Genomic DNA, 25,889 nt, shown 5'->3' on the forward strand with positions numbered 1-25,889 from the left:
TCAATGAGTGTAACTGCAGAACTAAGATTAGCAAAGATATTTAAGTTAATAGTGAAATAAATCTTGCTTCTTTATAACTGTTGACTTAGCTATATACAACAAATGAGAGGGCAAAAGATTTGTGGTCATGAAATTTTTAAGTGATTTATTTAGATTCTGATTAAGATCTCTTAAGAAATTTATGGAAAAGTTATGTTTACATAGTTTTTCTTTTTTAACAACCCAGAGATATTTCATTCATTTCTTTTTTACTTCCCTACTATAAATTTCTTTGTAGAACTCACAGGCAACAAAGTCCAATTTTTAGCCTTTTTCTACGTTTAACAATATCATTATATATATATTTGATTAGCTGATTTATCGTCTCATTATCACTACCAGCTTTACCTAGTATATTAATGACATAGAAGGCGTACTTCTCTTGTAAAAAGAACCAACCCATGTTGGCTGCCTCGGAGATTCCTGATTTATTATTCTATAGAATTATAAACTTTTAATATATTCAAGTCCTGATCACAGCTGACGTCAAGATCAGCAGTTTATAGTTTGCAGAACTTTCCTTTCCAAATATCTTTGCTCATTTTTTTATTTTCAAACACCTCTTCTATTCACTGAAATTCTTGTTTGTGAGAAGTATACGTAATTTTAAATTAATTAAGCATCTTACTAGACCTGTATAGAAACAACCGCCAAAGTTACAAAACTCAGAACCACTAGAAATCAGTTGAAATGTTCAAATTCTAAGTTACCTTTTTTGAGATAAGCCTAATAAAACAATGAGTCAGGATTTGTGCAAAATTAAGGTTTTGTGGAGGAGAAGAAAGAGCGCAGATACTTCCTTCCTATTAGATTAGCTTTAAAAAATTAATGTTAAAACAGCCACAATAGGCATGACAGTTCTGAATGACTGCAAAATTGTATTCCTGGGTTATAGTTTCACCACACTCATAAACAGAAATAGGTCGTTTGCACCTCTGGGTCCCAACACAGTTAAGTCATTTTCCACTAATTCATGCTCATAGACATTAAGTAAATATTAAGTTTGTAGATTTTAGTTCGACTTGGGAGAAAACGAAGCATACAAGAAACGAGTAATTAGATAGTGTCCAAAAGAAAAAGTAAAGAAAGATCAAAGGCACATTAAAGATCACTAAAAGGATCAGAGACGTATATGGGATATAGACACACACGCCACATCCACCAAGACGATGCCATTAATGTGTTACCAGTGAGTCAGATTTCAGTTATTCTTCCCAGTGTATATAGAAACAGGAGAAAAGATCAACTGCAAATAAGTGTTCAAAAACCTGACCAATACTGAATACCTAGACCTTTGAAGAGACAAGATAAAAATATATTTGCTGACTTACAGATAATAGTTACCTGTATGAACACTTTTGAGTAGATATGCAAAAGTGAAAAGCATCTAATTCTTTAAAAATCATTCAATCATGGAAAAAAATTTCAAATTGTGTTCCCACAAGTTGAATTTAAGGCTACAGAAGCAATCTGCTAGTTTAGCCATAAAACAAATGCAAAGCCTTTACACAGTGGGGCAAGCCATGAGAGCTGCTGGCACAATAATCTTCCACAGTCCTGCTGCATACTCAGTATAAGCATGAAGGATTGTGGAGATGAGTTCACAAGAACTGACCCTACAGGTTTATTAAATATGCAGTGAATATTCTGCATGCATGCTGGGTATTTAATAAACAATGAAAAATGCAGAAGATGACCATATGTTAAATACTGCAAATACCGAATTAGCTCTATTTATAATTAGTTTTCTTTTAGTAATTTTTGGTAGATATAGAGGCAAAAAAAACAAAGGATATAAAACTTGAGTTAGTTTACCAAATATTAAAATATTTATAAAGTGTTAATGTCTTTTTACTTTTAATTTATATTTATTTATAATGTAATACCTTGCTAAGCTTATAACCTCTAAACAGTTTTGATTTTGGTAGTATTACAACGTCATTCCACCTGTACTTGCAGCACAACTAGTTTGACTGTACTAACAAAATGCCACGCATCTAGAAAGGAAAGTAGGAGTCAGGTAAGAGCACCTGTACCTTACGCTCTCAAGTTTTCACCAACTACCCTCCGAGACTTGTGATTTTCAAAGTAATTGATGGCGCCTAGGCTGTCCTTCTATGCAGCTACATGAGAGGAAAGTCAGGCTCCCCTACCTAGTAAGTACTTCTCACCAGTTTAGTTACGTGGCTTAAGAATTACTAGCAAATATGTACAAAAGGCAAGTAAATCTAATAAAAAGAACTACAGGTCTGGAAGACTACGATTCTAAAAATCTGTGACTCCTCCGTCTGTGCTCTATATTTCAGGGCAGCCAATCTATTCCTTGATCTCACCCTCAGCTCCTCTGCCTTCCTTCCCCTGCGTATCTGTGATCTTCAGGTCCTGCAGACTTACTTCTTAAGGATCTCTTTCCTCTTCCACTATGCCAGCTCTGGCCCACATCATCTTTTCACCTGACCTAGTCAACCCCTTCACTGGTCTCTGGCAAACCCATCCTCCACAAAGTGGCCCAAATCATCTACCTAGGTTGCAGATCTAACCACTACTTGACTTTAAATCTTGTAATAGCTACGCATTTTCTGTAGGATAAAATTCAAATCTTTAACCTTTTCAACCCTAGAGCTTGCCACAGAGGCAGAATTTAACTACTTTTCGTTCCCTCTGAGTTTTTTCATGGATCTCCTCTGACCTGAAAACAGCTCTCATCTCTCCTGTCCTCTCTTGCCTAAATACAAGCCAAGCCCTCAAGCTCTGCCCAGGGATCAACCTCCGAGAACGCCTTCCCACTCAGCTCCACCACACTCCACATCCTTGGCATAACTCAGCATGGGGACAACCACACCACAGGATAATTTACCTGTCTATAGGCCTGTACCTACAAACTGACTGAGTAGCTCAAGGGCAGGAGCTGAGATCTAATCTAGTTGTGATTGGAACATAAGGGTCCAATAAATATTTGAAGCAGGGATAAGAAATAAATGAATGAAGTTAGAATTATGAACTAAACACAGCATTCTGATACCATTCAGTGGTTGAATTTCACAGCCCCCAACCTGGGGGCGTGGGAATTTCAGTAAATTCTATTCCATGGCTAATTCAAATTTAAAAGTCATTTACTACTAAATACAACTCTTGGTCTCCTATACTATTTCTCATATTCTCCACGACAAAGAAAGAAGGAAAAGAAAATACTACCATAATCTGATCTTAATCCCAGTAACAGGGAAATCTGAAACTTTGGAAGATTTTAGGACCTCTCCATTTGATTAAAAAAACACAAGTCCTCTCTGTAGAGCCTTCCAATCCACTTAGGGGAGCTGATGAAACCTACACAACAAGCTACATCAGACTACACACCTTGAGTCCAAAGGCAGTATCCTCCGAAGTCAAGACTTCAACCTGAAATCATAAGGAAAAAAATAATTCAGGCACTATCAAAAGCCTTCTTTGAGTCTAACCGCAGACACCAGAGCACAGGCATGGCCCAGAACTGAGAATTTTGAGAAAGCTGGTGTTCAACTTATGTCAGGTGTCAAGAAAGAGAGATCTGTGCGTCTCTTCATGAGTGGGTATAAATCCAGGTCACTGCCTTGGCTTCCAGTTTTATAACAGGGTGAGCACCTATCAAATTAATATATTTGCTATCATGTTGAAGTGGTGGTAGAAGTTCCTCAAAATGATCTGGGAAGTTAGGAGAATCATGCTTCTCACTTAGATCACAAGATGTCGTGCATACTTTTTGAACTTTTACTGTCAGTGAGGGGAAAGTTATGCTCCATAAAGCAATTTCATCATGCTTGTAAAGCTGCTAGTAATTTCTTGTCTCGTTCACATCAGAGTGGGTAGTCCTGAATCTCGGGAATGCTGCAGAGCAAGACTTCCTGAAAGCAATACTCAGGAAGAGGCAGGCAGAGTCTAAGCAACAAGTTGTGAAATGATGGCAAAACTTCAAAATTGCCTGTCAGTCTTATGCATTAGAAGACAGAGCTCATTAACATGAATTTTAAAAGCTGTGTGGAACAAGACGTGTATTGATAATTACTGTTTTTTAAACCTAATTATTCAGTCTGGTGTATAAAGCGTTCAAGTTTGACTACTACAAAGTACCAGTATATGATGGAAAAGAGCAAGGAAAGAAAGCAACAGAACAAATAGGAATATTTTTTTAAGTGTCTGGGGAAGACAGTGGAGGTGGGGCAGTAACATCAGACTACCTGGCTTCACTGTTAGTGGGGCTTTTTGTTTTTGTTTTTTTTTTAATGCGGACCATTTTCTAAGTCTCTATTGAATTTGTTACAATATTGCCTCCGCTCCACATCTTGGCTTCTTGGCTTCTAGGCATGCGGGAACCCAGCTCCCTGACCAGGGATCGAACCTGCACCCCCTGCATTGGAAGGCAAAGTCCCAGTCACTGGACCACCAGGGAATTCTCTCACTGTTAGTTTTAAACACCTTAAAGTCAGGCATTTGTGGTAGACACTTAAGTAGAAAACATACAGGCTATCCAATGTATCTTGCTATAAAAAAACACTGGATTTTTCCCTTGGGGGGGAGAAAATACTGAAAGGAAGATCACTGCAGTAAGACTGTCATCCAGTATGAAAGTAAAGGGGTCACAGAAGAAATGAGGAAACAAATTGCACTCTCCAACTGCTCTACTGAAAGTGACGCTCACCCACCACCTGGTACCTGACAGAGGTTGGTACACAAGGCAAGAGAAACGCATGAATGATATTGAGAAGACGAGCAGCCTAGTTCTGATGAAAACCATATGTTGCTGATACCAAATGTGATTTTAGGCTAAAGACTGAAATGTTGGATAACTACAGCACAAGATCATTATAAGATTCACTGACAGCATTTGTGTTTACACTTAGATTTCCAAAGCTAATTGTTAGACTTAGAAACAAGATCTTCTTATAGTCTTTAAGGAAAAAAAAAAAAAGAACTCAGTTATTTGCAATTTACATATGTTTGAATTTCCTAAGTCCTGCCTTTCACAACACTAGGTTACTAGCCTCAAATATTTTTACATTAAAACTTCTAATCGACATTGGAAACTTTAGTTAAGGAAAAGCGCAAGCAACAAAGTCACCAAATCTCAGCTACTATAAACACAACATGACATTTACTCTTGAATTGCACACATACTTCATATCTGCATACCTCAGTGTTAGGTACATTCACCCTTGATATGATATTTTAATATGTATAGAATTGCTTTTAGAACATATTGTATGTTTAAATCTGCAAAGATCATCTCCAGAGTGAGTTCTGCATTTGCTTAACACAGTACAAAAAGTCAAAGTAGTAAGAAAATTCAATGGCAAATAGAAATCTATTTAAAGATATGGCTTTAATATATTGGACAACTTGAGATGATAGCAAACCAAAACTTTCAAGTGAAATTTAGGAACTCTCCATGTGGTATGTCAGCAGACAGAGACGAGGACAGACTTTGGGGACTGGAGTAAGGAGGTGGATCTCAAAAGGTCAGCCTCATCTTCTACCCTAGATTTTATCTCCAGGAGGGCTCAAAGTGATGTTTTGAAATTCCCAAGTATTAACCAGTTTAATTAAAGCAACTTTTAAAAATTTACGGTTTGTTCAAAAGCACTATGGTTTAAATACATGTGCACTCTAGTTCAGTATCCTTTATAATTTCTATTCCTGTAAGATTTTAATTGCAATACCTACAGAAGGACAGCTGATTTTTAAAACATGAGATTAACTTCAATTTAATAAAAAAAGAAAGATCAATGTCACACAGAAGTTTTCATGTTGTATCTAATAGCATTTTTACCTAAGTTGGAAGGAATCCCCCTCTAGTGGGAGTAAGGGAGTATTTCAACTGTCACACATGATTTTCAGGTGGTAGTCATTAAACTTAACTAGCAACAGAAACCAGCTAAGCTTTTTTGTTCTTTTATCATAAATTTGAATCTTTTGAAAACAGAAGGAGGATAAGGATTTTCTATTTCATAAGCCCAACATCTATAATTCCTATAAATAAGCTAGAAGTAGATTTGTGCTTATCTGATGGGATTTTAGTTATTAGACAACCATCATCAGCAAATTGAGACTACTATGATGTAGTCTCAATTTTAAGTTAAAACAAGAATTTACAACTGGAAAAAATCAGTACATTCTAAGTGTAAAGATTTAATAATGTAGCGGGAGGATAAAGTGCTGACAGTCTGCATTCACTTGACTCATTAACAAAGACTTTCTGGATATTTACTACATGTAAGACATGTGCTCAGTGCTGTATGAGATAAAAAGTGGTGAGTTTCACTAAATTATTATTAATTGGGTACAATGTATTTAAACATTCATTTAAAAAATAAATTCAATCCAGAAATGAATAGACGAGATTACTCATGGTGTCATTTTTCTTTTTAATCTTCAGTTTAGGGAGATTTAAAACTAGCAATATTATAAAATCATCCAGAAAAAAGGTCACAGGTTTATCTAAATTAAAATTAGGACATGACACCCAATGTTCTCCTTCTCCACACAGATGCTGTAACAAATGCCAAAGATGACTCTGAATATACTGATGAGAAGCATACCTGACATCACTGGGAGAGAGAACCTGTCAAGGGGTCCTGAGGTATAAGGTGTGAAGGGATTTGTGTGGGCTAACAAAGCAGAGACTTCCTAAGTCCAGGATAAGTCCTGCCCTTGCCGTTAAACCATGCTTCTTTCAAATGATGCTACAATCAACACTTCACATGCCTAAAAGGATTCCATTTGTAGAGAATTTCTAAAACCACTGTGGAAATTCAATCCGCCAAGTTCAGAAGCAGCTACACCATTCACAGTTCTTTCATTCTAATCAAGCAAAAAACCTTCAATTGGCTTCTCTCTCTCCCAATTACCCTAACAAGCCCTCCCTCTGCCAAAATTAAAATAAAACACTTTAATTTCCAATCATTCTATTAAGAAAATTGGGAAAATGTGAATTCATGAATTTGGAAGTAACAGTGGTTGTACCTTCCCCTTTCTTGAATCACTTTCAAAGCCTTTTTTACTTTCATCTCTAAAGCAGAAAACACAAATATTCAGCAGCATTTTCATGTACACACTGCTATATTTAAAACAGATAACCAACAAGGACCTACTATATAGCACAGGGAACTCTGCTCAGTATTCTGTAATAACCTAAATGGGAAAAGAATTTGAAAAAGAATAAAAACATATATGTAAAAAAAAATTGACAAAACTATGTCCCATTTTAATAAAGATTCTAAAATCGGGATCACACTGTCACAAAAAGAAATAAAGTAACAAATAATGATGATTTATAATTATGTGCACAGATTCTTACTCATAATTAAAAGAATGCAAGTCAAAACTTCCAACATTATTCTATTTTTCTCACCATGGATTACCAAAGATTAAAAACTTAGATAATTATAATATCGACAAAGATGTGGGAAATCACTCAAATCATGGTCTTGCACTGATAAGAACATATATCGGAATAAAATGCAATTTGGCAGTATCCACCAAAATGTATACACATGCGATTAGGTGTAAACCCAACAATTCCACTGATATTCAAGTGCAAAAATAAAGATTTACAAAGTTGTTTACTAGAGTTGTTTGCAACACTAAAAAGCTGAAAACCACCACCAACAAAATGTCCATCAACAAGGGGGTGTTTAATAAGTTCTCATACAGCTAAGCAGTAGAATATTATAATACTGTTAAAAAGGAGGTGTGTCTATCTGTGTAGATAAGGAAAAATTTCTACGATATCACATGAAGTGAAAAGAATCAGAATAGTGTACATAGTAAGCTAGCATCTGTGTTAAAAATAAAAGTGGGAGTCGATTAATGTGATTGATACACTTAGACTATTTTGTAAAGATATGTAAGAAATACATCAGTGATTGCCTCAAGGGAGAGACTTATTTTTCATTGTATTTTGTCTCACAATGTAAGAATTTTTTCACCAACGCATGTGTTTTTCTTGTTCAATTAAAAGTAATTAGTTAACAAAATAAGCCAATGATAACATTATAAATTGTTCAATGTCAATAATAATCATAGAAATGTAAGTAAAAGTCTTATCTTGCAAGTTGGCAAAGCTTAAAAGTATAGTAGTCAGCGCTTGTGTGTACAACCAGACCCTTCAACACTTGTGATGGGTATGTAAATAAGAACAGCCCTCCCAGAAAACAGTTTTCCATTATACATCAATAGCCTCAAACATATTCATACCCATTTACCCAGCAATCTATTTGCTAGAGAAATCTTTGTGATCTGATTTGTGATCAAGTGTTTATACATTAAGTGTGAATACTACATCATTATTTGAAATGATGACAAATTAGAAAAAAGTATAAAAATAGGGACTGGTTAAACAAAGTATTATATATGATTGACCATTGCATAACCATGAAAAACTCAACTTTTCAAGAAATATTTTATAAATTAGGGAAATGCTTTTGACATGTTAAAATTTTAAAGTTGGATTAAAAACAGAAAGTTGACATTATAAATAATCAAATCTATCCATTTGTTCCCTCCATGCCTTCTAGAATATGTGCCACGCTGGAAATTGTCTTGCCCACTCCTGGATTTTATAATATTCATTCATGTTTTCTTTTAGTACGTTTCACTTTTTATTTTTTACATTTAAATATTTGATCCATCTATAATTTATTTTGAAATAACAAGGGGAGGAGGACACGCAGTTTTAATTTTCCATTTGAATAACTGTGATGCAGAATGATCCATTATTTTCTCCAGTGATCATACATACCATACCTTCACCATAATAAAACATTAAAATGATACCAAGTTTGCCTCCAATTCCAGGTAGGGATGGGAAAAGCAAAACTATCTGTGAGGTGTTCAACCCAAAGGCAGATGGGAGTGAGAGGAGGAGAAGAATCTGATGGAATCTGCAATCACAATATTTGTCCACAAGTAAATTACTAAGCATTCAATGCTTTTAGAAAAAATGATTTTTGCCTAGATTGATGTTCAAGGGTTAAAGATACTATTCTACTTACAAAGATTGCTGTGTCTCTTTTTTGGTTGGTCCGAAAAGACCAATACACCAACTACAACGATTATGCATACTTTTACCTATTATACATTAAGGAGAAGCAGACGTTAATAAATAAATTGTTCTCCAAAACCATGTCACAGGATTTATGAAAAGTAGTCTGTAGGAAGAAAAGCTCTCCATCCTCCACCTCTCTTCCTCTCCCTCTCCCTCTCACATAAGCACACAGACAGCTCACCTTGGGTTGCAAAGTTTTAATTTTAGCAAGCAAGGAACTTGTTTCATCTTTTTAATATTACTATTGTTTATTATTACCACTACTATCATTATTATTTACTTTTTTGTAATCCATTTAAAAAACGAACACTTAAAAAAAACCATGTAAAACCCTGTCAGCATTCTTCTCTTACTTATTATTCTCCTCATTCTTCTTCTCAGCATGTACGGGCCACATGACAGCTCAAGGACACAGCTTGCAGAAACTGCTAGGTGTTTGGTTAGCTGGTAATAGAACACACAGTGATGCCTTCTACTATTAAGTGCTCTGAGTAGAACATCCATTCTCTGAATGTATTTAAAATTAACTAAAAACTTGTACCTATATAGGGAACGGATAAATATTAATAAGTATTATTATCTATACACCAAACACCATTTCTGTTATACTTAATATAGTGTAATACAATTTCAAGACAAACAATGGATATGTTATAATTACACTTTTCACTGCAAGTGTTATGCTCACATCATCTTCTATACTAGAATGTTAGCTGTATCTTCATAACCTGGGCTGCTAAATTTAAAACAAAGGTTGTGAGCATTGTGTTCACACTCCTCTTTCTAATTATGTTCTCTAACTGGGTGAGGATACCTTCACTTAAGATTCACAAAGCAATCACAAACTCATGATATGGCTCAGAGAAGACAGACCTTGAGTATAGAACAGCATGCAAAAATAGCCCCACTCTGCAGGTGGAGTCTGTTTCTCTAACCCTTTAATCTGGGCTGGACATATGATTTGCCTGGATCAACGGAATGCAGCAAGAGGAAGCATAGTGTACCACCTCCAAGTCTAAGACTCAAGAGGCAATGCACCCTTTTAACCATACTCTTGAAAGTCAACCAGCCACCATGTGAACGAGGCCATACTAGTTTGCTGGAGGATAAGAGACGTATGGTTCCGTTACCACATCATCCTAGCCAAGAGCCCGTCAACTTCAAGGAGCGGAGCCATTTAGCAGATCAGCATCGCTAACTGAAGACGGGAGAATGAGCCCGGCAGAAACCAGGAAAAATACCCGGGCCAGACTGTCAAAATGATGCATCACATGGCCCTCTCTTACCTCATAGCCTTTGCACTTGCTGTCCTCTCCTCCTGGAACACTCTGCTACCAGATCTTTCTATTTACTGGTCCCTTCAAATCACTCACACCTCAGTTTAAGGGTCGCCTCCTCGAAGAGCCCCTCTACCTTTCTGGTATTACCACCTGAAATTTGCTTACTTATCCCTTTACTAAAATGTAAACTTCACAAGAGTAGGGACCTTGCAAGTGTCATTCACTGTTGTGTGTTTCTTACCTAGAAAAGTGCCTGACATGGAGTAGGAGACCAATAAATAATTGTTGAACAAATAAATGAGTAGGTATGAATGAATGTGTTGAGGACTGTAACACAATGAAAATATGAATACACGTTTATAAACCACAATTTGACACAGCTGTAGATCTAACAAGATTTTAAAACATGCTCCACCTAATGTAAATATATTAAAGTTTTCAAGGCAACTAACTGATGGCACACCACTATTCCAGTCTGCCCAGTCTTCCTCTCTCCAAAATAAGCATGTTGTCTAAAAAAAACTGTACAAGAAAAAGAGGAAGCCTTCAAAAATGGGTATTAGTTGTGTGAAAAAGCTTTGCTACTGAGTTTATTTTAATACCTTTTTGAGTTCAAAATTGTTCAATATTAATCTTCTATAATAAAGGGTCATACAGGCCTTGTCTCTAAAGAATCTCTAGTTGTGAACACTCGAAAAATACTGGTAATTCAGGACATGGGCATTTCAGTACAGAAAAATGTCAGGGAGATAATTACAAACCTTCATCTGCTCACGGAAGAGCTGGATGCCTGGGGACACATGAGGCTCAGGTCAGACTGGAAACAACTAACAGAAACCTGAAAAGGCACCTCTTCGGAACAAAGACTGACCCAAAGGAGAAGGAAGGCACCACACTTGTTAGTGACACTCACGTCGCTACTTCATGTCAAGGGGCACACCTTGACCTGAAATAATAGAGTCACTTTCTGAAACAGTGCTGATGGATGATTACAGCACTCCCCTGAAGAGTGAATTATCAAGGAGGAACCCTCTGGTTCCACCACAGACAGCAGTACCATATGGCAAAAGAAAATATGAGTAATTTGTTTAAAAACATGGGATTCGAACACGAGAACTGATTTTTTTCAAGTAATCTACTGTGACAAGATAATAAAATAAAAGTAGCCTTACCACATGATCCAGACATCTCACTTCTATGTACTTACTCAAGAGAAATGAAAACATGTTCACCTGAAAACCTGTATGAAAATGTTTATAGAGGCCTTACTCAAAATTGTCAAAAACTGCAAACAATCCAAATGTCTATCAATTAGTGAACGGAGACACAAAACAATGGACTACATCCATACAGCAGAAAACTACTCACCAATAAAAAAGGAATTGATTACTGATATAAGCAACAACACGAATGCATCTCAAATGTATTGTGCTAAGTAAAAGAAGCTAAAGCCAGACTCAAAAGGCTACTGACTGTATGATTCCATTTCTAAGACATTCCAGAAAAGGCAAAACTGTCAGGAAAGACAACAGATCAGTGGTTGCTAGGAGCTGGCTGTGGAGGGAGGAGCTGACTACAAAGGGGCAAAGGAAACGGGGTGATGAGAAAGTTCTATTAAAAAGGTTCTAAGGTTCTACTGGAATACTATTCTTCGCGTATCATTGAGTTTTGCATTTCACAAAACAGTAATCCACGGTACTCAGCAAATATTACCATTTCCAAATACACAGACAAGAACTAAAGTAAAATAATATTCCAGTTTGTCATCCTCAAAACGCCTTTGATTTTTATTGTAGAGTGCGCCTTTTTTCTTTTTTGATAACGTGTTCTAGATCATAGGACTGAAATTTTCAGACGATAATTTCTAGAGATTTCTGAATGATTTGGGAATTGCTAGATTTTTCTTCTGGGAGGGGGGATTTAAGGTTTCTGAAATTTTTTGGTAAGGTAGAAAACAACTTTAGGGTCTTTATTGAAACTAAAAAGGGATCGTGTCTAATGAAAATCTTTGATATTTAATACGCATAAAATTGTGCATAAAATTGAATTTCAACATGAAAACCAGCAAAATCAACTTAAAAATCAAAACTACAGCCAACACTAAAGTTAAAGTAGTATGTACAAGTTCAGACAAGAAAATACAATACAACCTTCAGATATGAAGTATGACACTTAACTCTTCATAAGCTATAGCTCAGAAATTTTGAAGTTCAGTTTTTAAAATTCAAATCTTAAAAAAAAAACCTGTTAAAGGACCACATATTTACATTTATTTGGTAATCCAGCCGTAATAACTCTAAGAGATGTATGAGAAAATTCAGAGTTACTGAGCTTATACCGTGAAACTATTTTCTACATATAAAGTAGCAAAAAGCTTGAAATACAGTCTCAGGGTTGAAAAACTTGGTTTTTAACGTATGAAATATTTACTCTCAGTAGGCCCTTTCAACACTGTTATATTAAGTAGACTCATACAAAGTCTTTACAGCTTTTTTTTTTTTTTAATTTATTTTTGGCTACATTGGGTCTTCGTTGCTGCCCATGGGCTTTCTCTAGTTGCAGTGAGCGGGGGCTATTCTTTGTTGAGGTGAGCGGGCTTCTCATTGCGGTGGCTTCCCTTGTTGCGGAGCATGGGCTCTAGGCGTGCGGGCTCAGTAGTTGTGGCTTGCGGGCTCTAGAGCGCAGGCTCAGTAGTTGTGGCGCATGGGCTTAGTTGCTCCGCGGCATGTGGGATCTCCCCGGACCAGGAATCGAACCCGCGTCCCCTGCATTGGCAGGCGGATTCTTAACCACTGCGCCACCAGGGAAGTCCCTCTTTACAGCTTTTTAAGCAAAAATGAGTTTTCTGAAATTAAAAATGTACAACCAAACTTAAAATAAAATTTAAAAAAACTAGTTACTTGGCAGTAACATTCATGTCATGTTTCACCAAGAGTTTATAAACAATTTTGGCCAAGGATCTCCAATGGATTTAATTTTTGTCTAGACCAGTGATTCTCAACCAGGAAAATTTTTGTGCCCCTCCCCCCTCCAATAAGTCAGGGGATGTATGACAATGTCTAGTGACATTTTTAGTCATCACAGTTGGGGGTTAGGCTGGGGTTTGCTCCTGGTATCTTGTGGGTACTACAAAGCACAGAGTAGCCTTTTTACAACAATGACTTGTCAGGCCCCAAACTGTCAATGGTACCAAGGTTAGAAACTCTGGTCTAGACATGGGAAATCCCAGCTACTGATATTAAGCACAGGAAGAAAAGCCTTGATTCAAATCTTGATTTTATTAACAGGAAGAAAAACAGTGTTTGGAATGAAAGCTGCCTCAGGTGCTGAAACAGTTACACTGCATTATCATCATGTTCATGGTGGAAGGGCTACAGAACCAAGGTTCCACAAAGCAGTGGTTTAGTACTGTTGAAGTAAAACGCTGTAAGACAAATTTTTCTTCCAGAAAGAAGCTCTCAAGCTCAGTGACAACTCTGCACAGGGAGATAAACCTACTCATACAAAATGTGAGCTCAATGCCATATTTTATTTTATTTTTTAAAAGGGAGAGTTGTTACCAATTATAATTAATACAAATTCACTTATTTTACAAAATGGGGGAATGGGTAAAAGCCAAAAGTAAAAATAACCTGAGATAGCTAAAGCCTGTTAACATATATAGATGCAGGTGTATGCATGTTCATATATGTATATCTTAGCCTTATCTATTACCTAATTGCAAGATTAGTCAAATCAGACTTTTTTTTTTTTTTTTTTGCGGTACGCGGGCCTCTCACTGCTGTGGCCTCTCCCATTGCGGAGCACAGGCTCCGGACGCGCAGGCTCAGCGGTCATGGCTCACGGGCCCAGCCGCTCCGCATGGCATGTGGGATCCTCCCAGACCGGGGCACGAACCCGCGTCCCCCGCATTGGCAGGCGGACTCTCAACCACTGCGCCACCAGGGAAGCCCCAAATCAGACATTTGATTGAAATCTCACTGAAATCTATTATTTACTTCAAGACTCCCTCTGAAAAACCTGGGGGAGTGTAGGAATCGCATAGTCACTAGGACTATTAGGTAGGCAAAGTATAATTTCACAATTTGCTGTAAACCAGGCAAATGCTTGGAGCAAACAGAAACGGCTCCTGGAGACAGCGGGCATAAATGGCATAAATGACTATTCAAAATAGGTATGTCTTTTGTGCTGACACTTATTTGGGTTAGGGTTTCTGAATCTAAGACTTTATGATCAACAAGAGAATACTGACTCCTAAATAAAGTTTGATGTACCTATAATTTCAGATGTCTTTTCACCAATGGGATTGGGGGTATTCATGTAACCATGGAATATGGTGCTGGGAGGATGTGAAAGAAGTGAAATTGTTTTTTATTCAATTTATGTTATACTTTTCTCAAATTCCATCAACTTCTGTGAAAAGTTTGTTTTCTTTTGCAATTATATATCATTTCTGAGATACACAGAAAATTAAGCCTTTCCATTAATTCAGTACTCAGAAAGCTAGAGAGTTAAAAAGCTTGTCAGCCCAAAACTCACTTACCAGAACCAACTTAACCACTATGACACAAGACGGTAGCTCAAAATCTAAAAAGAGCTGCTATCTTGGCCCACTGATGATCACCAATGAAGGCTTATGCTAACACTGCATTTGCTCTTCATACTCACTAAAATGTGAAGAGGTGTACAATACCATAAACTGGTACATGACCCTCCCCTTTTAGCAAAACACTCAAATAATATTTGATTTGATTTAATTTAAAAGGGAACTGGCAAGTGTCCTACGCAAGCAACTATGATCAAGGTTAGGAACGTCCCTGCTAGAATCTATTATTTTCTACAAAATCTCTTGTTTGTATACACATCACAAGTGAAAATACTGTGCATATTCATCTGCCACAATAAACATAATAACATTATAACCCATAAAAGCAAATAGAAGAATGTTAATATTCAGAACTCCTATTCAAGGTCGTTTCTCTTATATTCTTCACGACACATTTCCTAGATTCTGCCTCTACATCAGTATTGATAAACTATCTCAAAACGACATTCCCATAATAGATCATCAAGTTTCCAGAATTCCAAGATTAAGCTGACTTGACTATGATAGAAGAAACATACCACATAGTAAGCTATTTATGTAAACAGTATCAAAGTAAATAAACTTTAGAAATTACATAGTCCATGGAGTAGAATAAAAAAATTTAAAACCAATTGGCCACAGTTGATTACTACTAGTTGGATTAAATGCATATCTTAATTAATCTATTGTACTATAGTTTTATGTGTCGTTTAGCTTACTTGAAAACGTCAAAGATGTCTAAATTGCAACATTCTACTTAAGACTCCTAGAGAAGGTGACCAATGAGAACACTGAATGATCCCTAAGTCTTCACAACAGAGAAAGGCTAAACAGCAGAAAGGGAATATTCCAAAAAGCCTATGAGCAGGAAAACACAGGCAGGAGATAAAACTTTACAAGCTTAGAGTCTTCTCAGCTTTTTCTTTTCTGTTTTGAATTTGATTTTATTTATTTTTTATACAGCAGGTTTTTATTATCTATTCTATACATGTTAGTATATATATGTCAACAGTTTCCTCAGCTTAAAAACATTTTATTTTATTGACGTATATTTGATTTACAAAGTTGTGTTAATTTCTGCTATACAGCAAAGTGACTCAGTTACACACATATATACATTCTTTTTTATATCGTTTTCCATTATGGTTTATCTCAGAATATTGAATATAGCTCCTTGCGCTCTACAGCAGGACCTTGTTGCTTATCCATTCTATACATAATAGGCTGCATCCACTAACCCCAAACTCCCAGTCCATCCCTCCCCCACCCCTCTCCCGGCTTTTAAATAAATGCTGAGTTGGTTTTCCCGCCAAAGGTGGACGAGCATGTACTTGGCCCCAAATAGCCGTTATTACACAAATGGAAACCAAGCGCAGTCTAAGCAGCCCCAGCCTGGGTCAGCCTGACTCCGGGCAGCAGCGGAGCGGCCAACGGCGGCGGCCGCCCCGCCCCTCACCCGCCGGCCCAGCTGAGTTCTCATAGGCCTGGGCTTCAGGCTCCAGCCCGCGGCTGTCCTCTGGCACGGGCCCCGCCCAACGTTCGGCAGCCTGGGCTCCGAGCTCTGACCCCGCCCCTCGCCTGCCAGCCCCGCCCTGTTTTTGTCAAGTGGGTTTTGAACACCGGCCCCACCCTGCGTTTAGAGGCCTGGGCAGTGCTCGGACCTTCCTCCTCAGCGCCTTCAGTGCTTTTCCACCATCAGACACTCGTTTTAATCATGCAAAACGAGCTGCAACTCATCCAGTCCTGGAAGTTGGGTGGTGGTGTTCCTTTTGGGGCGGGGGAGGGAAGAGTGAAGAGAGACGCGCCAAAGTAGGGAAAAAATTAAAGCACACCGATTTGGGCAAGCCGAACTGGAGGAGGAAGAGGAGGTTAGGGAGGAAAGGAAGCAATTTCGTGTGGAACTGTGGCTAGAACTGGCACAGAAAAAACGCTCTTCTGCCTGCGTCAGTCCGGCCGGTGCGTTTCGTTTAAATGTTAAGCTGTGTCAGCAGAAACTTTACAGAACTACGTTGGACAGGGCACTAGGCACCTCCTGCCTAGGTGCCAATTTTCCGGCTTGCAGAAAGCTCCACAGGAGGCGCCACGGGCTCCCCCTCCCAGCGCCCCCGAAGAAAGGACCCGGGGTCGTGCAGTCCTGGGCAACATGGCCACAGAGGCAGGGGCCCTGGCTAGTCAAGCTGGAAGACACCCCCCCCACTCCGCCCCCGTCCCCGCCCAACACACAGGCTCACAGGCTACGTGCGGGGGAGGGGTGGCGGGGAGGGCGGGGCGAAGGCTGCCTGCCGGGAAACCTGGAGTGGTGGGCGGGGCGCGGTGCCTGCTGGGAGCTCGCCTCCGAGAGCTTTGTTGCACAACCTCGCCCCATCGCCCCAGCCGCCCTGCCCGCTCCCTCACCGGCTCCGCCGCAGCGCCTCGGAGCGGAGACTCGGGGTTCCTGGGGCTCCAGGCACCAAGGGAATTTCTGAACTGGCTTAAATCACTCATCTCCCCCGCCCCCACCTCGCCACCCTTTCGGATTCCTTTTTACTTTCTTCCTAAACGTTTGTCTGTTTTTGGTTTTTTTTCCCCTAATTGATGGCCAAAGCAAACCTCTAGATGTGTCAACTGTTCAACGTATCTTGGTTATGAAAGCGAAAGAAACAAACGCAGAGTTGTTAATTTTTAACGCATAGAAAAATGAAAACAGTAATTTGGGGCTTGTGGCTAGAAAGGGGTTCTCACTGCTTCAAGTATCTGATATTCTCCAAAGCCAGTCTCTGGCAATGAATAAAAAGAGGTAGATTATTAGAGTGGTGAATGATGAACTCTGAAGCCGACAGGCAAGGCAGGAGGAGCAGCAGGCGGAGGCACACTAGGGCCGGAGCCGGGAGCGCCGCGGCGAGAGCGGGCTGGAGCAAGGGCCGCGCAGGAAGCGGCTCCCGCAGGAAGCGGCTCCCGCTCAGCGGTTGCCAGTGGTCGCCGCGTCTGAAACATCAGCCGTAACATCCTTGCCTTTGAGGGCCAATGTTTAAAGTTTTAGTTTTCCGAATGTATATGTGATTTAATTATCAAATTCTGCAAGTAAGCAGCATTCTGTCACTCATTAAGGTTATGTATAATTTATAGCCACAAATGCCGTATTATTTCTTTTTGGAAGAAAATAAAGGAATCACGTAGATCATTAAAGGAAAATATATACAGCATAAACTCACATACCATTAGTGGGAAGAAAAGTCTTGAGCTATAAACAAGAGTTATGTGGCGGGAGGTAACAATGGTTTGAGGAAAAAAGAAAACAAAATTAGAGGAACAAGATTAATTTTGAGGAAACTGTTTAAATAGAGTTTTAAATCCCTACTGTGTAGGATTATGAATTTCAATTTGAGTAAGAGAAATGGCTAAAATTAGATTTCATTGTTGTTTATATGAAACCATTTCTCATTTAACCCTACGTAGAAACAGTAACAGAAAAACACGCATGGTGGCACATAGCTAAGACTTAAAGCACTTATAAGCCCTTATTGAAATTTTAAAGTTTGGGGTAATAAAAAAAAAAGATGATGCTCATTAAATTTATTTTGGATTCCATATTTTTTAGGTCTCAATTTACAATTACATGGTTATAATAACATTTTACCAATAAAAAAGATGTGCCCATGAACGTTTTATTTTTTAACTTTAAATTATATCCCTTATGAAGTGCTGAACTTTTAGCAGGGTGTAAAAGTAACATATAAAACACTGCTATCTACAAGGATAAAAGACAAGAATACAGAGAACTATTCAAACCCATTTTAGGTAAATTTCTCATCAAAGAGGGAATGTTCAAAACATTTATATTCATTCCATTTATTTTCTGAATATTATTCACTTCCCTAAAACATACTTTTGCTAAATGGTTTTCAATTTTATTTCAAGGTTTTTAAAAACCATAAATAGTTGACATTTCCTTAGTTATACACGCACTATTCCCTTCTTCCTGAAATTTCTCTCTCCTCCTGTCCCCCCTTTCACAGCTACTTTTTGGTCTTTGGCTGCTTTTTAGTTTTCCAAATTATGTCAGTTAGTTGGTAGGTAGGAAGGTATTTATGTATATACGTATTTCTGCTTGCCTGCACGCACATCAGAAGAAAAAGGCAGGAAAAAAATGCTTAAAGGGACATAATGAGATTTTCAGATAGTTCTAATGAGATATGATGGTTATGTGTGACGGTAGTCAACATGACACCCCAGTTTTCAACTTGCTGGGCTGAATGATAGCAAGGCTATGTCATTAACTAGCGACTAATGAGTTTGGTTTGGCGCTGTTTATTTTCACATGCTTGTGGTACACCCCGGGAGGAGAGAGCCAGCCAGCTGGCAGCAGGAAGTACAGGTCAGGGTACCTGCACTGAAGACTAAAGAACTTGAAGTCATGGGCAATTAGATGATAGCTGAGTTCATGGGAGCAGATGACTGAGCTTATTATATATAGAAAAGCATGCAGAATAAGATGAGAACAGAGCAGCCTAAACAGAACCTTCATGGGCATCGACATGTAAAAGACAAGTTCCTCCCTCCGCTGATGGAAGTATAACAGCCATAGGCTAGAAATGTTAGGATTTCAGAGTTGCTTTTTCCTCCACAACCAGGGAGAAATAGAAATTAAGAGTTTGGACTCAGGCAAGACTACCTGGGACTGATTTTAATTCCTCCAAGCACTGGCTTTGTATCTTTAGGCATGTTTCTCAGCGTCTCTGTGCCTCAGCTTCCTCCTGTGTAAAGTGAGTATAATAATGACAGCAGATAGTTGTTATGAGAATTAAATAGCACCTGACTAAAAGTTCGCTTTGATCATCATCCAATCACTCCCCACATCCGGATTTTCAAATCCATCCTAGCCTCTATTCCTGTTACCACTGCCTTAGTTGAATGCCTCATCTCTCCCTTTAAAACCTAGAATACTGTGAAACTGGTTTCCTTGACACCAGGCTCTTTCCCACCCATCACCTTGCACAGTGCCCCAGTGTTGTCTTCAGCAAACATAGATTTGAATTATGTCCCTCTGCTCAAAACCCTTCAGAATATCAAGAGAATTGGGTCTAGACTCCTTACCTTGGGATAAGGGCCCTGGGTAGTCTGTTTCTTATCTGCCATTCAGTTTCATCTCCCTGTACTCGTTCCTTTAATCACCTTTGGTAACTTGCATGCTGAACCTACCATATATTTTTTTTTCCAGGCCTGTATTCATACTGAGCCGTTTACCTTCCCTATAATTTTGCCCTTTTGAAATCGCCATGCTTTCTTCCAATAAGACCTTATTGATCCCCTTCATTAGAATTACTGCACTTTGTACAGTACTGGATTGGATTTATATAATTTTATACGTAATCATACAAGTCTATTTTCCTCTAGATCTCTGAAGGCAAGGTCCATCCATTGTGTACCTATGTACGTTCTACTACCCGTAAAACCCCTAGAAAGTGTGCTACCCGTAAAACTCCTAGGAAGTGTGCTACACACATTTAGGTAACTAAATTAAGCAAAAACTTAAAAAGAGGGATAAAAGCTAGAAATCAGACATTCTCATCCTCTAGCTATACAAATCCTCAGATTAGTAAACAGGAGTAAGGTTGAGACCTGAAGGTTCTCTTTCTCATATGCAGACAGGCAATCATTAAATAACTGTATTGGGGTAAGTATGTCCAGGAAGTAGACAGTTTTCTTTACCATCATAAAAAGGGGTCATTTTTAAAATTTACAGCTTATTTTTGACCATTTTTTCCCTACTAAAAAAAGGAAGTTTCCGTTTTACAAGTTTAGGCTATAGACATTTGCACCACACAGAAGGAGCTGGGGCTATGTTTACTTTCAGTTTACTTCAGTTTCAAAGCATAATCTGAGAAGGTGAGGTGCTCTTTACCTATGGATTGTCCTCTGTCAGACTGATAGAGTTTTGTTTCCAGATGAATGAGGTCTGGTTTCAGGAGAGAGACCAAAAAAGGAGTAAGAAGCAATCACCTAGAGGAAATTTTTATTTTACTGGAGTTTCGGCTAGCATGAGAAATTCCTAAAATAAATACCATCTTTCTACTGATGGATTCCTAAAATGGTGCTAACCAATTACTTACTTTATAAAATTGACTAAATCCCTTTTGGAACAAAAAAGAAAGTAAAAACATACTTTATAAAATCCAATAGTTATAGAAATTACAGCCCAAACAAACAAAAAACAACTTCCTGTGGTCCCCAATAGACAGTTTTTCTGGTTGCAAGTATTATTTTTCAGTAGCTCAATAAATGTAAATTATTTCCCCAATTTGCCCTTTGCAAAATTCTCTGTAATCAACACACATAGTTTTAAAAATCACCAGAATTGTTGTTAGACTACCACAGGCTTCCACACTGGGCAGTGACAGTAGAAACAAGAGCAATCAATCACTAACAAATCCACAAGCCGGAGCAATTCCTTTGGGGTGCGCAGGGGTGGGGTGGGGTGGAGGTTGTATTTGGTGTAGATTAGTCTAGAGTCACACCGTCCAGTAGGAATTTAACGCAACCACATACGTAATTTAAAGTTTCTGAGGAGCCACATTAAGAAGAGAAAAATGGTGAAAGTAATTTAATAATATATTTTGTCTGACTCAATAAATCCAAAATATTATCATTTCAACATATGCTCAATATAAAAATACGTGAGATATTTTACCTTTTTTATATTGTCTTCAAAACCTGATGCATAATTTACAGTTGCGGCACACATCATTTTGGACTAGCCCCAGTTCAAGGGCTCAACAGCCATACTGGATAGGTCTAATAATCTTGGAAAAATAACAACAAAACTATTTGGGATTGGATGATGTAGTTTAAATTTATACTGAGGTGGACTTCTTTTTTTAAACTAAAGACATCACTGCATAAAGCGTATCAGTGATTCCTTTACTGATATGGAAACACAGGACAAAACATTCAAGGAGGATCTATAAAGATTAACACTGAAATGTTTCTAATAATGTAAAAACAGCAGCCAAGTGCTCAAGTATATAAATTAGTCAAATGTCTTCTGAGAGACAGAAATGAAGAAACCATTTCTAGTGACCCTTCCCTATACCAAACTGCAGAAGTGTTTCCATCTGTGAGAAGTCTCCAGTGAATGTCTCTTACAGCTCTATCAAGAGGCTTGGATCAGTCTGAGATCATTTTTGCTGTGTTTAAGGGCAATGAAGATGCAGGAATCCTGTCGTAATCTGCCTTTCTTTCTGAGGGGTGGGACGTATGCAGTGGTAGGACGGGGGTAATGCTGTGACTGGCACAATAAGGACAGTAGGGCATTTCCTACAATTTTACTATCATGCCAGGGATGAAAGGAGTGAAGGGAAGACAGAATGACAGCAAATGCAATGTTAGATAGTCAGCACTTGCTAAATTCTAAATCCAGAGAACCAAATGCTTCCATTAGAAAGAGGCTGTTGAGGTGCTTGGTTCCATCAAGGGTGGGTCCCTTTTAAAATACATCTAATCAGCTCCAGAAATGTCAATTTGAAAATACTCTCTTCCTCATACATCTGTCACAGACATTCTTATCACTTTCCCTGAGCAATCTCACTCACTCCGATGGCTTCCAATATCAAACATTGTGATGAATCCTAAATCTTCATTTTTTTCTACTTGAGCTCCAGGACTGACCAGACCTCTCCAACTGCACACGGAACAGTCTTGTGAGAATGTCACTCAAAAACCTTGAATTTAGCCAGTCAAAAGCTAAACTGATTTTCTCTTATCATACCACTGATCTCAAACCAACTTCTGTATCTTCTTTGTTCAATGACAAATGACTACCACTTTGCCTGAGCTCAAAACTTTGGAATTCATCCGTGTCTCCTGAGACTGTTCCAATCGGAAATCATACTGTCATCTTTCTCTTTAATCCAGGCTCTCACCAGCTCTTTATTCTTCAGGGCACAGTTCAAACTTAATTCAACAAACATTTTCTAAGTGCCTCCCATGTATGTAGCAAGCACTGTGTGAAATATGCTGGATATATAAGAGGTCCTTGATATCAAATGTCACCTCTTCTTTCCCAGTCCTATATCTCAGTCAGGTTAGCCAACTCCTTCTCAAAATACTGAATTACAACGATCTGATTATTTGTTTTCTACAAATTATTTGTTTGTATCTGATTATTTGTTTTCTGTGCAGGCTAAAGCCTGCGAAAGTCCCTAGAAGATACAGAATAACATACTTTGCTATTCATCTTTTTATTCCTGGAATAATATGGAAACAGCACGGTATTTAGTATACAGAAGGTAACTGATAAATTCTAATGAATAAAAATAAATGAAATAAACATTTGGTTTATCACCCTTTAGTTTACAAAGGAGACTTAACAGTTACACTTGTGATACCACCTAAAGGTTCATATTTAACTAAAATCTAGATGATCACCCTTCTATCAAAAAGCTGTTTATTTCAATGGAGTTGATAACATCATCCCACACTGTATTGTCAGAAATCTAGAAGCTCTCATATGAAGTTTTGCATCTACAAAGCCCAGTAGCTGTAACTGGTAAGACAAAAAAAAAAAGCTTATACTCCGTAACAATGCAATTACAAGTAAATTTTAATCCATGTAAGTATAGAAAGACCACCACTTATCACTTAATCTAGCAGGACCCAAGTTACCAGTGATTCATAGCATACCCCCCCTTAGTTTAAAACTTATACGGTAGCTAGTTTACTAACTATACTAATCAAACTTCTTAAAAAGAAATGAAACTGAGTTTATCTCATTCATCCCAGGAGGGAATTTCACGAAATAATATTAGGATAGTTAACAGAATTGATTGTGGAGGACCAGGATTGGAAAAGAGGTAAGAAACGAGGGAGATAGGTCAACAGAAATTATTTTCCCAGAACGCCACCACCAGCATTTACAATAATGGACACACAACGCTTCCAATATTGCTGGACTCTCAACTTCTGTGTCGTTTAATCAAGCAGGAGCTTATGACTGGCCAAGGCTTAGTCACACGTTCTCTCAACAGCTGGTAAGATCTGGTCTCCTTTGGATTCAGTAGCGAAAAAAACAAAGTTGTTTTTTACTAAGTCTCATCCTTGGAGGAATGACCCCAAAAGAAAGTAGCCTTCAAAAACAAACCAAAACACCCAGCAAATATTCAGTCTTATCAAAAATATCATGATGCCCATAGGTTTTCTGTACGTGTGTCAGCAATGCACAAAGTCAAAGCACTGCTCTCAAGCACGGTGTTGAGTATAAGATTCCTACAGTGCTGGCCATATACCCATGTGGCTGGCTGCTTTAACTGACTTTCGCCTGTCACTTCTACTCTGTTCAGGTATGCCTCTGAGTTGCCTTTGTGCTGACATCTAATTTTGCTACGGTGCAATCAGTTCCCAGGAAGCACAGAAGAAAATAAGTTCATGAGATTGTATGCAAGTGCCCCTCAACCTTCGATTCACTCTCACCCAAAAACTTCACATGGTATTTAATGTGAGTGTTGGACACCAGGCTCACTTTGAGCAAAACACACACTGCAGTTCTTGGCTCATGACGGATCTTGTCTTCAGTGTTAGTTACATAATCCGGTAAATACCTTTTGCCCAACCAAATGAAGCATATATAAAGCAGTAATAGTACTCCTAGCATTTATTTTCTATCATTAGGCTCAACTGAGACCTCAATTCAGGGTGCAATAGTTCTGATATTGAATTCTTTTTCTGCCATCATTCCTACGAAATGAATAATGCTGAGTCAATATACTGCAGAAAGTATGGAATCTAAATATTAGGGACTAGAGTTGCTAGTGCCTGGGATCATCTCAGAAGACAAGTATCTTAAGCTGAGATCAAGCTTTGGAGGCACTGACTACCTCTACAAGGTATAGTGTGCTGTAGGCAATGTCAGGCCCATGAGGTGACTAGCTCAAAAACTTCACACCCTATTTGAAAACACAACCTTTCTACCGTGCATATCACCTGAGCACATTCATTGCGTTCGTTGGTATTTTGCAGGGATATTCGCAGATCTGAAAGAAATACTGGATACTCAGCAAGTATTTCTTATTTCATAGATGAGGCAAAGTGGAAGCCCAACAGGTTAAATGACTTGTCTAAGGCCACAAACATAGTCGTTTGAGAAAATCAGACTAAAACCCAGGTCTCTTGACCTGGTCAGCGCTCTTTGTACTATACTATACTATGCCATTCCAATAATGCCTCGATATTTGGTGAGAGCCAGCTACAAACTGAAGAATCTTTAGGTTAGAGTCAACCAATGACCACCAAGGCCAGTTGTGTGTCAGCAGCTTGTCCATACAGGTTGCCCTTAGCCTCCCAAATACCTTTCTATCTACCGAAATGTAGGTGGCATCCCCAGCATGTATTCTCTATGTAAGTGACTCTGTTCCTGGTTTCTATTCCACTTGTCTGCTGAAAGTGGAGCCCTTCTAATCTACTTTATTATGCCACTCCCGTATTCCCATAACTGCCTGTCTAGAGTTTTTCAACCTGGACCAACTCCCTCTGGGAATCAAGAAATGACCGTGAGCTGCTGACAAGGAAAACCTCTGTCAGGTGGTGCTGGTACACACCACTACCCAACGTGGAATGCCGCACATTCTTGAACGCTTACTTCTTGAAAAGTTTACTTCTGGACACATTTTTCTGGAGGCCAACTCTAAACTAAATTAACTAGCCTCTTTCCAGCCCACCTTAGCTTACGACCCTTTCCCCTAGAACCTGCTTTCTACAGAAAAACTTGAAACCCTGCATCTCTCACAGCTTTCACTTCTTAGAATTAAATACTGTGTCTCTTTCAAATATATTAATGTATTATTTCTTACTCCATAGAACACACAAACAAGAAGAAATAAAGATAAATTGTAACACAATGAGCATAAGTTAAAAATGAGAAAAACAGCAAGGGTTG

General features: G+C 38.4%; 1 protein-coding gene across 8 annotated transcripts in view; it reads right to left on the reverse strand.

Moving 5' to 3' along the window:
• The window catches only part of ARID1B (AT-rich interaction domain 1B), a 412,304-nt gene that overhangs the window by 165,448 nt on the left and 220,967 nt on the right, over positions 1 to 25,889 (reverse strand). For 5 of the 8 annotated variants that reach the window (XM_027082651.1, XM_027082631.1, XM_027082624.1 and 2 more), the window contains exon 5: positions 3,397 to 3,438. The exons of the other annotated variants lie outside the window; for them this stretch is intronic. In XM_027082651.1, coding sequence (XP_026938452.1) covers positions 3,397 to 3,438 — 42 coding nt within the window. The remainder of the gene's footprint in view (positions 1 to 3,396; positions 3,439 to 25,889) is intronic. 8 annotated transcript variants of the gene reach the window in all.

Source organism: Aethalodelphis obliquidens, unplaced genomic scaffold, assembly GCF_003676395.1.
Source record: "Aethalodelphis obliquidens isolate GAN/ISIS:26980383/991018 unplaced genomic scaffold, ASM367639v1 scaffold3, whole genome shotgun sequence".
NCBI classification, from domain to species: Eukaryota; Metazoa; Chordata; class Mammalia; order Artiodactyla; family Delphinidae; genus Aethalodelphis; species Aethalodelphis obliquidens.